Source organism: Equus caballus, chromosome 25 (genome assembly GCF_041296265.1).
Source record: "Equus caballus isolate H_3958 breed thoroughbred chromosome 25, TB-T2T, whole genome shotgun sequence".
Lineage (NCBI taxonomy): Eukaryota > Metazoa > Chordata > Mammalia > Perissodactyla > Equidae > Equus > Equus caballus.
The window spans coordinates 9270136-9283375 of record NC_091708.1 but is presented as its reverse complement, the minus strand read 5'-3'; the positions used below and the strand labels follow the sequence as shown (position 1 = coordinate 9283375).

The 13240-nt window shown below is 49.8% G+C and overlaps 1 protein-coding gene across 27 annotated transcripts in view; it reads right to left on the bottom strand.

The window, feature by feature from the left end:
• TMEM8B (transmembrane protein 8B) overlaps positions 1-13240 on the bottom strand; it is a 28346-nt gene that overhangs the window by 9778 nt on the left and 5328 nt on the right. For 12 of the 27 annotated variants that reach the window (XR_011432382.1, XM_070250684.1, XM_070250682.1 and 9 more), the window contains 5 exons: positions 12737-12926; positions 12163-12370; positions 4209-4342; positions 3617-3885; positions 2672-2997 (listed from right to left, as the gene is read on the bottom strand). Coding sequence is in view for 26 of the 27 variants with exons in the window: in XM_005605609.4 (XP_005605666.1) it covers positions 2672-2997; positions 3617-3885; positions 4209-4342; positions 12163-12370; positions 12737-12926 (1127 nt within the window). In the remaining variant the exon portion in view is untranslated. Of the gene's footprint in view, positions 1-158; positions 515-2671; positions 2998-3616; positions 3886-4208; positions 4343-12162; positions 12371-12555; positions 12625-12736; positions 12927-12988; positions 13081-13240 lie in introns of those variants that run through there. The other 15 variants (XM_070250681.1, XM_070250683.1, XM_070250688.1 and 12 more) reach the window with 6 other exon arrangements.

Below are 13240 nucleotides of genomic sequence, written 5' to 3'. Positions count from 1 at the left end.
CTGATTCCTTTCTTTGGGCAGAATTGTTTAGATTCTGTCCAGGCAAGAGAGAAGACCCTCTTTTTCAGTCCTGTCTAACCCATTGTGGGCAAGGGGGGTGGGGGCTGGTGCTGGATACAAGGTGACTGCCAGGTTTCCAGTCATCGCCACATCTTCACCTGGCCACTGTTCCTCAGGTGAGATGATCCCAGGTACTGAGCATGGTAACAGAACACCTGAGGAATTAAATGTAGCAACCCAGCCAGGAGGAAAAGAAACTGGATCTCCACAGGAGCAAATGGAAGGGGCGTCTAGAGGAACAAAGGCAACAGGCTGCCATAAGCTCACCTCATTCAAGAAGGACTTGAGGCGGCTTATTAAATACATACAGCAGGATAAAATAAACACGTGAGGGAGATTTCAAAATCAGGGTAGGGAAATAAAGTCTGTCCTAGATGTGGGCTGTGTATTTGATGCTGATTCCAATCAACCAAAGCAAAAAGGAAACAAGAGCTGCCGGGTTTGTGGGTCCATGAAATGAAAGGGTATCAGAGTCTCAGGAGAAACACAGCACCCAAAGGGGCAGTTCTCCTGTAACTCTCGTCAAAGGAGCACTGTGTGCCGGCGTGCATCCCGTCCTCAGCCGCAAGAGCTGAGTTTCAGACACTTGTTCGTAGCCTCCCTCAATGCAAGCCCAGGGCAATATGCCAAAGTATTATTCAGTAAAAGTCATGGGGGGGGGGGGGCGGGGCAAAGAAAAACATGTCCTCTAGGTATGCGGTTCTCTAATCCAAATGTCCAGCTCTTGATCCAAAGGAAAAATCAAAATGTTGGAGGGAAAGATCAGAGTAGAGGCACCAGTTGACCTTTCAGAATAAATATAACGGGCTGTCTGAGGAGTGTAGCAGAGGTCACAGCATGCAGATGCGTGGGATGTAAGCAGCCGCCCATGAGAGCAAACAGACAAGAATGCACAGGGCCTGGGTGAGGGGCTGCAGGGGGCTAGGCCTCTAATCTCAGGATCCCGAGAAAAAACAAGTATGGTTGGGGCTCCACAGTTTCAAGGTCAAATCAAGACTTCACTGTCATTGCCCAAAGGCATGGCAGTCAGCAAACACAAAATACACAGTCTTAGTCAGAACAGAGTCAGAGAAAATTTGAGTATGAAGTAAGGAACATCTTCAGGTTGAAGAGTCAGCTCTGTCCTGACCAGCAGGACCACCAGAAAGTTCTGAGCCATGTCCCATAGAAGACCATGTCAAGCCACAAACCAGGTCTCAGGTCAGCTGATAGGAAAATGGTTCCTGTCCCCAGAGCTGGGTGATCATAGAGTTAACAGGGAACAAGACATAAATTATTGGATCAGTGCCAACCTAAGACAGTCACTAATGGCCTGACACAGGGCTCTGCCCTCAGCCCACTCTTACTCAATGCTGAACATAATGACTAAGACATACAGTAGGCTGGCTTTTCCAGTGTGTAAATTACACAAAGCAGAGGAGGCCCAAGGCCCAAACTAGTATTAGGCAATGCCTCAAAGACAGACATAAATTCTTCCATCCAGGATAAAAATCTGACTGCAAAAACATGACATGGGAATTGGCAGCAGTTCACATGAACTGGGCTCAGGGCACAGAAATGTGTATGGCCATTGGTAACAATTAGATAAACACAGCAGTTAATGTGAAAAAGGACAGGGAGGACACATGGCTTTGAGCCTCCCTCTGTTTTCCAAAGCTTTTACATGTGCTCTTATTATTTTTATAACAAAAAAGTGAATGTATACAACAGTTTTGAAGAAAATACAAAAGAAGGAAAGGAAAAAGACCCAGAGATCTTAGTGCACTACAAGGCCTAAGTGACCCCACAGTGTGATGCAGCAGCTGAAAGAGGTAACTTGACGTCAGGCTGCACAAACGCTGCCTGCCACCCTGGTGAGACCACCACAAATCACTTATTTCAGAGACATAATAACCAGAGGAGACGGCAGAGGGTGGGGAGAGGGCTAAGACGCTGAGGTTGTCTGGCTTTGTGCAGGCTGAGGAGCATCTGAAGGGCTGTTGGAACAGCAGCGAGATGTAACAAATGTGCCACCCTAATGAAGATGTGAATAATGGGGGAACTGTATGGGAAAGAGGGGGGATGTGGGACCTCTCTGTACTTTCTGCTCCATTTTTCTATAAGCCTAAAATGGCCCTGAAAAATCAAGTCTATAAAAAAAAAAAGACAGGAATAGATTTACTGGATATAGCTTCTGGGGCAAAACCAACGTCAATGAGTAAAAATCCACAGAGGCAGATTTTGATGGGAAGTCAGGACTGCCTTTAGCAATCAGAGCTGTCTAGATATGGACTGCATGGCCTCAAGAGCTGGTGAACTCCCTGTCACAGGAGATATGCAAGAAAAGTGAATCCCTGCCTTAGAGAGAGGCCGTTAGCAAGTGGGAGTTAGCCTACAAAACTGGGAAAATCCTGGACCACTCTGAGTTGCCCTGGCTGAGTAGCCCATTTGTAGTAGAGTCAATACTCAGGGCAGATTTGTTGACCAGAACTGGGCTGAGACATGGTTCCTAATAATCAAGTTGGCCAAAAGCAACCTGGATAGGCTTCTGGGAGGAGGTAAGGGCCTCCACACCCTGACACGTTCTCCTTCCAGTTCCCCATGGGCGACCTCCCCACTCCCCACAGAGTACCGCATTAAGCTGGAGCTCCAGGCTGAGGACGCCTCCGCTGTCCAGCACTGGCAGCAACCTCAGGGCGAACACGGCAGGCCTCTCAGGGGGCAGGGCCACGCTGGGGCCAAAGAAGATGTAGAAGTGAACGGAGAAGGCATCCAGCTCATTGCGCAGCGTCGGGCGCACTGGCCAGCAGTGCTCGGGCAGAGATGTGGCCCCAGCCCCCTCCACAGTGGCCCCAAGGGATGGCGGCTCTGGGGGCAGTGGCTGGTTGCCCAGGGACTGGGGCATGTTCATGGCAGCTCCGGGGACCAGGGCACGGGACAGGCTGGGCTGCGGGCACTCTGTGGGACAGAGGAAATCAAAGCTGGGGCCTACTACCCTCACAAGCCCCGCAGCCCCACCACAAACCAGATCTGAGCCAGACAGGATTTGTCAAAGGGGAGTGAGGGAGGGATAGAATCAAATGTCCCTTGGGAATATGGGGCACCCAGGGTCACAGGATAAGGTCCAGGGATTTCCTTGTGGTCACAGCTAATGGAGTGTCACATTGGAGGGAATCACGGTCATCTCCCCCTCCCAAGGGCAGTGAAGACGCTGTTGAAACAGATGATGGGCCCTCTCACTGCCTTGCATGGGCTTTTTGGCAAGGACAGTGTCTCAGAGGTCCTAGATATCCCTGCCTACCCTAAGAAACTGAAAGAGTGATTCAATCAAGGAGAGCAACGAGGTCCCTTAGCCCCAGATCAGGTGCAAAAAATGATCTGAAAGGCTTCCAGTGACATGAAGCTTTGAGTGGGCGGGCTTTGGGGAGCACAGAGGAGCTCGGGTGGGGGAGGGGGGACTTAGGGAGATTGTGGGCACATGGCAGGGTGTCCATGAACACAGCCACCATGCCCGCCTCTTCCCAGCCACACACATTGGCACAGGCTGAGAGACTGGGGCAGATGTGGGGCTTCTGACCTTGCAACCGCACACACAGCTGGAAGCGGATGGTCCTGCCAGGGCCCCGGGATGGTGTCTCCACACGCACGTAGACCCAGTGCCCCCAGGGGGGCAGTGCCAGCTCCAGCTGACATATGGAGGCACCGCCACAGGCCATAGAGCTTGAGTTGTGCAGGGGTGGGGCCTTGGGACGTAGGCGCAGTGTCACGGGGCAGGTGGATGCCCCACGGCCCCCCACGCACACCAGCTGTGCTGAAACCCTGTAAGTGAAGCTGGGCACAAAGACCCTGCACAGAGGAGAGGTTGGGGGCAAGAAAAGACAGGGTACAGAGAGGTGAGAGGGACACCAGAATGAATGAAACATTGGGAAGAAGGTGGCATGGAGGGGTAGGGGACACAGGAGAACAGGAGGCCTTTTCAGGTCCTCCCCTCTGTGCTGGAAGAGAGGGAGGCAGGGGTCTGACCCACCCTGGGGGCTCTGGGTGGTCCCACAGTCCAGGCTGGCTGGCTGGAGAGCAGGCAGTTAGGCTGAAAAGCCAAGAGAACCCTGTTCCCTGTTGAAGGCCAGGGAAGGGAGAGGGAAAGGCCAGGGGTGGGGTGCTCGACTTACTTGTACAGGGCTGAGCGGTTGTGGGGAGAGAGGGTTTGCTCTGAGGGACGGCCAGGCACCAGCACGGCGACGTCCAGCAAACGACGGACAATCAGCTGCGGCTGAAGGAGGTACTGACACTCATCCTGGAGACCCTGAGAAAAGCATGAGTGCAGGATGGCCGAGAGCAAGGGAGCTCCTAAAGTGAGGCGAACAGAAGCGAACAGAACCTGCGGAGGGGTCGAGGACAGACCTCCTCTGGCCGCACGCTCCCAGGGCCGTGACTGAGAGCTCTCTGGTTCTGGGTCCTTCCTGCCTGACCTCTACCTCTGTCCCACCTGTCTGCAGGATCTGCTCTGATCCTCAGCATGGGCTGAGGTCTGGGGACTCAAACCTGGGCCCTCCTGGCGATCAGGCCTTGCCTGCCCCTCCTCCAATCTAGCCCCTCCTCCTGAGCATTCCTGGACAGCTCCTCAAGGTAACTTCAATTATCCCATTCCCCCACCAGCCCTCAGGAACTTAGAACACTGGCTTTCTTTTCAACTGGGGTTGGAAAGCTCCTTACGGCCTCCAGCCTAGACCCTCTAACACACCAACCTGAATCTTTAATTTCCTTTATGCCCTACCCTGCCCCTCCCAGGTGTTTGTCCAGCCTCTGCTTTAAAGGCCACTCTTTACCTCCCAGGCAACCTTCAGACTATAAGCAACTTGAGAACAGGAATTCTGTCTTATCTTCGTTTTGTTCCCCCAGACACAGAGCCTACCAGAGTGCACACCTCAGAGATGAATATTTGCTGAACAAATGAATCAACCCAGCTGGGGGCAGCTCTGATCTTTGTGAAGCCAAAGCCGCTCTTCTGCCTCGCTCCCCCACCCCTGGTCTGCCCTCAGAGCACCCACAGATGCATCTGCTCCTCTGCCTTAGGCTGGGTTTCTTCTCTTACTGGAGGAGAGCAGCCACATCTCCCTGAGCTGCTCCTCTGGGTAAGATCCCTAACCCTTGTCTACTCAATCCACCCCACCCCCAGGTGCACACAGCCCCATCACTCTTCAGTGAGCACAATCCTATTTGTTCCAGTTCTTCCTCTGCAGCATTTGCAGCCATCTAAACCCTCCAATCCTAGCAATTCAGGGGAGGCAGCAGCCCCTGACTGGGCTTCTCTGATCTTCTGCACAAACGACCTTTGCTGGCCCAATAAACTAGAGGCCCCTGTTCACGTATGTGATTATCCTGACCAAGACATACCTCTCAACCTTGTTCTAGGACAAAAGTTCCAGGCTCTGACATCCCACTGAGTTCCCTGCCACAGAACAAGGCAGCCCCGGCCCTGACTTCCAGCAAAGCTCCACAAGGCTGGAAGGAGGGCTTGATGGATGTCAGGACGAAGATCTCATTACCCTCTGCCTGGAATTTTTCGGTGCCATTTGCATCATTGCATCCCCAATGCCTAGAATACTAGGTACTAAAAAATAGCTGTTGAGTTAAAGAATGGGTGTCAAAAAGAGGGTCCCTTCAGAGAGCTCCTAAACCCATCTACTTGCTCAAAGACCTCCATCTCCGATATCCAAAGCAGATGTCCCTCATCTTTGATGTCAAAATCTAAGGACCAGTCATGTCATCAACTCCACTTCCTACAGCAGGAATCACCACCACAATAATCTCATGGTAAATGAGCCCAAAGGGTTGGGGCTCATGCTTAGGAGGTGGCCCATTTCCTTGATGGATAGTCCTAGGGGAAGAAACACTTTGCTCCACATTTTGCTTGCTATTGGCTTAACTGAAGGATCAGTAGACAAGACCTCAATGGTTAAGATGTGCTTCCTCCTTAAACTGTATAATGTACACATCCAATGCCCCTCCCTGATTTTGGAAGGGAGCATTCAGTCAGTGAAGACCAGGGAAGATGCAGAGATGCAGCAATCTTCACCCTGGATGGGGCCAGAGAAAGGGCACAAGAAGTCAGGTCCTCAAGAGCTGCCAAGGCAGAAGTCAGGTGAGAGAATCCAGACTGAGTCAACATCAGCAATCATGGAAGGAGCAGGGCCAAGGCAAGGAAACAAGAAACCGGGAGGGCCAAAACTGACAAGTGCAGTGGGCAACAGTCTGGAGGAAGCTGCAGTGGAAGGTCTTAGATTGATTCCTAGACTGTCCTAGTATGTGTGGGCTGGGTCTCTTTAGAACACCCTAAGCTGGGGCCAGCCCCGGACCAAGTGGTTAAGTTCGCGTGCTCTGCTTTGGTGGCCCAGGGTTTCGCCAGTTCGGATCCTGGGCGGGGACATGGCACCGTTCATCAGGCCATGCTGAGGCGGCGTCCCACATAGCACAACCAGAGTAACTCACAACTAGAATATACAACTGTGTGCTGGGGGGCTTTGGGAGAAGAAGAAGAAGAAAAAATTGGCAACAGATGTTAGCTCCGGTGCCAATCTTCAGAAAAAAAAAAAGGCCTGAGCAGGTGGCCAGTGCCAGGCTCTGGCTGGGGCTTGCAGACTACAGATGCCCAAAGACACTTGGCCTTCTCTACGGGAATATCCCAGCACCCTGCACATGCCCTGGCCCACAGTCAGTCAGCACCAAAGAGCCTGAAATAAAGGAGTGCTGCACAGCCTGCAAGGGCACGCGTGGGGCCAAGAGAGGACCCAGGAGGTTGCTGTGCTGGCCCAGGAGAAGGCTGAGGGAAAGTGTACAACGAGCGGAAACAGAGAGAAGGAGATGCTTTAGAAGCAGAGTCAACAAGATCTTTACTTTACGGATTGATTGTAGGGAAAAAGAAGAATCAAGTGTGACTCCTAAATATGGGGCTTGAGTAACTGGTGAATGGCAGTGCCATTTACTGAGAAGAAGACTAGAGAAAGAAGAGGCTTGGACTGGGAGAAGTGAAATGAGAATCGAAGAGACTTTTACTTTGAGCTTTGTTGTGATTTGTACATGCTTAGTTTGAGACATTTCTTAGACATTCAATCGGAGATGTCAAGTAAGCAGTTACACATATATCTGAATATATAAAAATATAAAGTCTGAAACTCAAAGAAACTAGGACTTGCTGAATACACTCGAGGACACTAACTTATAGGTGGTATTTAAGACTGTTGTGCTAAAATAGACACATAGATCAATAGAACAGAATCGAGAGCCCAGAAATAAACCCACACATCTATGGACAGCTAATTTTCGACAAGGGAGCCAAGAGCATACAATGGAGAAAGGAGAGTCTCTTTAATAAATGGTGTTGGGAAAACTGGATAGTCACATGCAAACGAATGAAAGTAAACCATTATCTTACACCAAGCACAAAACTCAACTCAAAATGGATTAAAGACTAGAATGTAAGACCTGAAACCATGAAACTTCTAGAAGAAAACATAGGCAGCACGCTCTTTGACATCAGTCTTAGCAGCATATTTTCCAGTACCATGTCTGACTGGGCAAGGGAAACAAAAGAAAAAATAAACAAATGGGACTACAGAAAACTAAAAAGCGTCTGCACAGCAAAGGAAATCATTAACAAAATGAAAAGACAACCTAACAACTGGAAGAAGATATTCGCAAACCATATATCGGATAAGGGGTTAATATCCAAAATATACAAAGAACTCATACATCTCAACAACAAAAAAAACAACAAGCATTTAAAAAATGGGCAAAAGATCTGAACACAGATTTCTCCATAGAAGATACACGGATGGCCAAGAGGTACATGAAAACATGTTCAACATCATTAACTATCAGGGAAATACAAATCAAAACTACAATGAGATATCACCTCACTCCAGTCAGAATGGCTATAATTAACAGGACAGGAAACAACAAGTGTTGGAGAGGATGTAGGGAGAAAGGAACCCTCGTACACTGCTGGTGGGAGTGCAAACTGGTACAGCCACTATGGAAAATAGTATGGAGTTTCCTCAGAAAATTAAGAATAGATCTACCATATGATCCAGCTATCCCACTACTGGGTATTTATCCAAAGAACTTGAAAACACAAATGCATAAAGATACATGCACCCCTATGTTCATTGCAGCTCTATTCACAATAACCAAGACTTGGAAGCAACCTAGGTGACCATCAAGGGACAAATAGATCAAGATGTGGTATATATACACAATAGAATACTATTCAGCCATAAGGAACGATGAAATCCGGCCATTTGTGACAACATGGATGGACCTTGAGGGTATTATGCTAAGTGAAATAAGTCAGAGGGAGAAAGTCAAATACCATATGATCTCACTCATAAGTAGAAGATAAAAACAATAACAAACAAACAGATAGAGACAGAGATTGGATTGACGGTTACCAGAGAGGAAGGGGGGAGGGAGGAAGGCAAAAGGGGTGATGAGGCACATGTGTGTGGTGATGGGTTGTAATCAGTCTTTGGGTGGAGAAGGTGATGTAATATACACAGAATTCGAAATACATTATGATGTAAACCTGAAAGTTATATAATGTTATAATCCAATGTTACTGCTAGAAAAAAATAATAAAAATTTTTTAAAATAAATAAAAATTAAAAAATAAAACTATTGTGCTGGAGACACCTAGGAAGGGAATGGGGAAATAAAAAAGTTGTCCCAGGACCGAGTACTGGGACACCACAACATGTATAGATCAAACAGAGAAGCCAGGAAAGGAGACAGACAAGGCATGGGCGGTGGGCAGGAGGAAAACCAGGACAGTTCCGTGAAGTCACAAAGGCCAAGAGGAGAAAGTGTTTCAAAAGGAAAAAGTAATATAAGGAACTAGTTAACAACTAGTTACTAGTTAACTCCGGAGGGGGGAGGTGGGGACCGGAAGGAGAGAAAGGGAAGAGGAAGACTTACTTTTCACTGTCTGCCTTTTGTACCTTTTGAATGTTATACCAGGTGCATATATTACCTATCTGAAACACAAATAAAATAATTTAGAAGGAGGAGGAAGAGCAGAGGAGCACTGTGAGCAGATTTTAACCTCCTCAATTGAGATATTGAGCCACTCTTGGTCCTAGTTGGTGGATTCAACTGAATCCTCTCTTCTGTAAATCTGCTTCTTTGCTTTCCTTATGTTGTTTTCATTATTTTACCTGCTTTCATTTACTTTCAAATCTTGGAGCTAGGAAGAGGAAACATTCGAGGAGAACTGTGCCCCAGACACTTGGAGAACTTTCCCATAATTAGCCATTTGGGTGCCAGATGTCACCCACAATCCAAAGGCCAGCCTCTCAAGGCAGACTGGCAGCAGGTACCACAGGATAAACACAGGAAAGGCGAGGATATGGAGCGCATGGGTCATGCCAGAGAGGTTGACAGGAAGAAGGGGAAAAAGGAAAGATGGAGAAGTGAGATGAGTTCTGGACAACATGAGTTTGAGAAGATGGCAGAGACATAACAAAAATGTGCCATGTACCCAGGCTCTGTGCTGGGGGCTAGGAAGACAGCAGAGACCACCACAGACACAGGGGGCAGCAGAAGTGTGGGCCAGAGGTCAGGAGAGTGGCTTGGACCAGATAAGGCACTTTCCCTTTACAATCTCTTAAGGCTACCACTCTCAGGATAAAGTTCTAGGCCCTTCACGATCTGGCCTCTGCCCAATCCTCCAGCTCCCTCACCCACCCCACCAACCGCCCCACACTGAACCATCTCAGTTCTCCCTTCTAAGCTTTAGCCCATGCTACTCCCACCACCTGGAACGCCTTTCCTTGCCTTCTCAACATCAGGGCTCACTTCCTACCAGTTTCCTAAAACCACCTCTACCACACTACCGAGCTGAGTTAGCCTTCTCTCCTTTGTCTTCTTAAAACATCTCCTGTATCTCATTAATATACATCATATTTATCTGTGTCCCTAGCACCCAACCCAAGGCCAGGGACAAAGCAGGTGCTCAAGGACTAAGGTCTAGAGGGAGGTCTGAACTCACTCCCAAAGCTGAGGAGGGCCCTAGAAACAGCACTGCCTTCTTATCGCGGGACTCTTGCAGTCTCCACGCAAGGATATCCCTCAACCCACATAACTGCGTTGGCCAAGCCTCATAGGAAGCCAGGACCATGGTGTAAGAAAGCAAGTTGAGAAGATAAGAGCCCTGGAGGAATGCTCTGGACAATCCACCTATAGGCTTGAGACAGGGAATTAACTAGAGAGTTTAAGAATCCTTCGAGGCCCATATAAGATTCCAAAAGGTAATCAAATTCTTAGAGGGACCACAGAGATGATCCTTTCCCACCCACCCCCCGCCTCTAGGTTAGGCCTGACTAAAGAGCACATCTCTCATGGTGTCCAGGTCTGCTGCCATTCATGGGCGGGGTGCAACTGGGCCCTCTTCCATCTAGTCTCGCCACACCCCAGGAGCTCTGCTGGGTAGGGTTTCAGTTTGCAATACCCAGTCCCCCAGGCCCCACTTGCTATATCTAGATGCAAATAGGTAATGTCAAGCCTGGTTCTGATCTCTCCTAACCAGGCTTTGGCTTCCATGATCCCAGCCCAGGCCTAGGCCCCAGGTTCCTCCTGCTTACCCAGAAAGGGTTTTAGATAACTAGAGCAGGGCTTCAGAAGGATTTTCCCTGTCAGTTCTCACGAAGAGAGTCAAGGATCAGAGTTAGGATCAGGAACGAACTCTTTGGGATTTGGCCAAACACCTCAGACATTCCTCCAAATAGAATAACTCGTAGTTCTGATGGAAGTCAAGACCTACCTAGAACCCAGAGCCATTTCCAGGCAAGCTCCCAACATGCTCTCCTCCAGAGGACTGCCAGGCCTTGATAGGAAGTTCTCTTGTACATCACTCTCCGTAAAACAGGCCTATCACTGAGGCCTTGAGACAATACCTCAGCCCCAGTTCCCAGCTCTGACAACAGCAGTGTCAGTGCCCTTGTCCCTGTGCGATTCTCGGCTCACTCAAAAGCATCCTTCTCTGAACGCTGGGCTACAGCAGGAAGAAGAGAGGTGAGTCTGACACAGTCACAGAGCCCCTGTCCTCAAGAAACTCAGCCTGGAGAGATACATCCAAGTGAAATCTTCACCTGACTGGGAATTTGTGCCTCTCTCAATCTTCAGTGGCTAAACCCCGCTAGCTTTCATGTTCTTTGGCATTCTGTTCTTTAAATCCTCCCTCTGCTCAAGCTCAGTCCTTCACCCTTCCCACCGGCCCCACAAACATGGCCATCCCACTCTGACAATGGGCAGCTCATTACCCCTCCCTTCCTGCCAATGGACAGGAGTAGGAAACCTACAGATCCTCTCACTACAAGGAGGAAGTCTGGCCCACCCAACTCCTGGGAGCGGCAGGAAAACTCTGAGGCATATCCTTCCACACCAAGCCAGAGTGGAGAAGCACCCTGACCTTTGAACTCACCCTTCAGACCTTAACAATCTCTGCTGTATGAAATCAGTGCTGATATTTGGAGGAAAGGGAGGCAACGGTCAGGATGGACCAACTGCCCCAAGCCTCCTTTGAACAGGAAAGGGCTTCCCTGCCCACAGAGTGGTGTTCTCGGATGGTCTTCCATAGGGTGTAGGGAGCCAAAATTACAATAGAAGAGGAATGTATTCCCCCACGTTGACTAGCGACTGGGCTGCAGCCTCTGAGAGTCTGCAGGGCTATCACCAATCAAGACGTAGAAGAAGGCTAGTCCTGGGTTTGTGCAGCAGCATTTGACCAGTCCCTGGCTGGCTTCTGATCACCTTGATTAACCAGTGCACCTTCCAATAGGAAGGGACACTAAGCCACCGTGCCGGGGCCTCTTACTGATTCCAGACCCTGGACTTGCCCTTCAACTTACCTGGACCCACATGTCCTCCTAAGGCTCCCAAATTACCTCCTTTAGATCACGGCCTCCAGCCCACCAGGCGACCTGCTGGCCTCCAGCTATGCCCCACCCAAGCCCCCCTCATGCTGTTGCCCACCCTGGCACAAGGCTGGTGTGCCAGGTAGCCTGTGGGGGGAATTAAGCAGAGATGGAGAAGCAGCTCTGGCCTCTCCTGCCCTGGGCAGCATCAACCCACCTTGACAGAGATGTGGCCGTGGGCCTGGGGAAGGTGGGCAGCCAAGAACCAGTCCCCAGGTAAGGGGCTGCTGACGTTAAAGATGCCCGAGGTGCGGTTGGGCAGCGTCCAGCTGAGAGTCAGTGAGAAAACCCCAGGCACAGCCGTGTCCCCTGGGAAGTGTGTGTGCAGAGGATTGATGACAGGGGGTGCACCAGACCGGAAATACCTGGGGAACCAGAACAAGGAGAGGAGGAAAGCAGGCAACAGGGTAGGAGATGGGAAATGGGGAAAAGAAAGGAGAACTGTTACTCATCACCAGTAAAACAAGATTTCCTACACTGACACACACAACAAAGTAGTTCCAGGTTAGGGTCAGGACATATGGGGTAAAAGGTCAGCTCAGGCACTCACACAGTCAAACAGTAGTCAGGAAGTAGTCAGGAGACAGAGGTCTTGGCCCTCACTCAGTCATACTTCAATCTGGACAAGGGTCAGGGGTCAGAGTCAGAAGGTCAGTTTAGATACTGAAAGTCACACTTTAGTGTGGAAAGTGGTCTAGGTTGGAAGTAGGGGTCAAGAGTCAGACACTCACACAGTCACACTTTGGTCTGGGCAGTGGTCCCCAAAGGTCCCCCCCTGCTCCTTGAAGATGATGAGGTTCCAAACAGCCAGGAACGTATCCTCAGGAACGTGGAAGTGGAAGAGCTCAGCGCTGGCAAAGGAACGGAAGGGACTCAGCTTGCGGGGTGAGCAGGTGGAGTAGTCGGTCAGGAAGAGGCCTCCTGGGGAGCAGGGTGGGACAGAGGGCATTTCCATTACGCAGCAGGCATGCCAGGCTTCTCACCAGTAGCACCAACTTGACCAGTGCTCTCCTCTGAGCCAGGAACTGGGTCTCCTGCTGTCCTAGCCACCATCTGCTTTAATGCTTACAATGACCTTGGGGAAATAACCTATTGTTACAGATAAGGAAACAGAGGCTCACACCTTGACCAAACTAAGGATTCAAATCTAGATCTGTTTAAACCCAAAACCAGGATGCTTTACATGCCTGTCCCTCACTTAGAAGCCATTGTTTTCCTCTTACCAAGCCTAATAA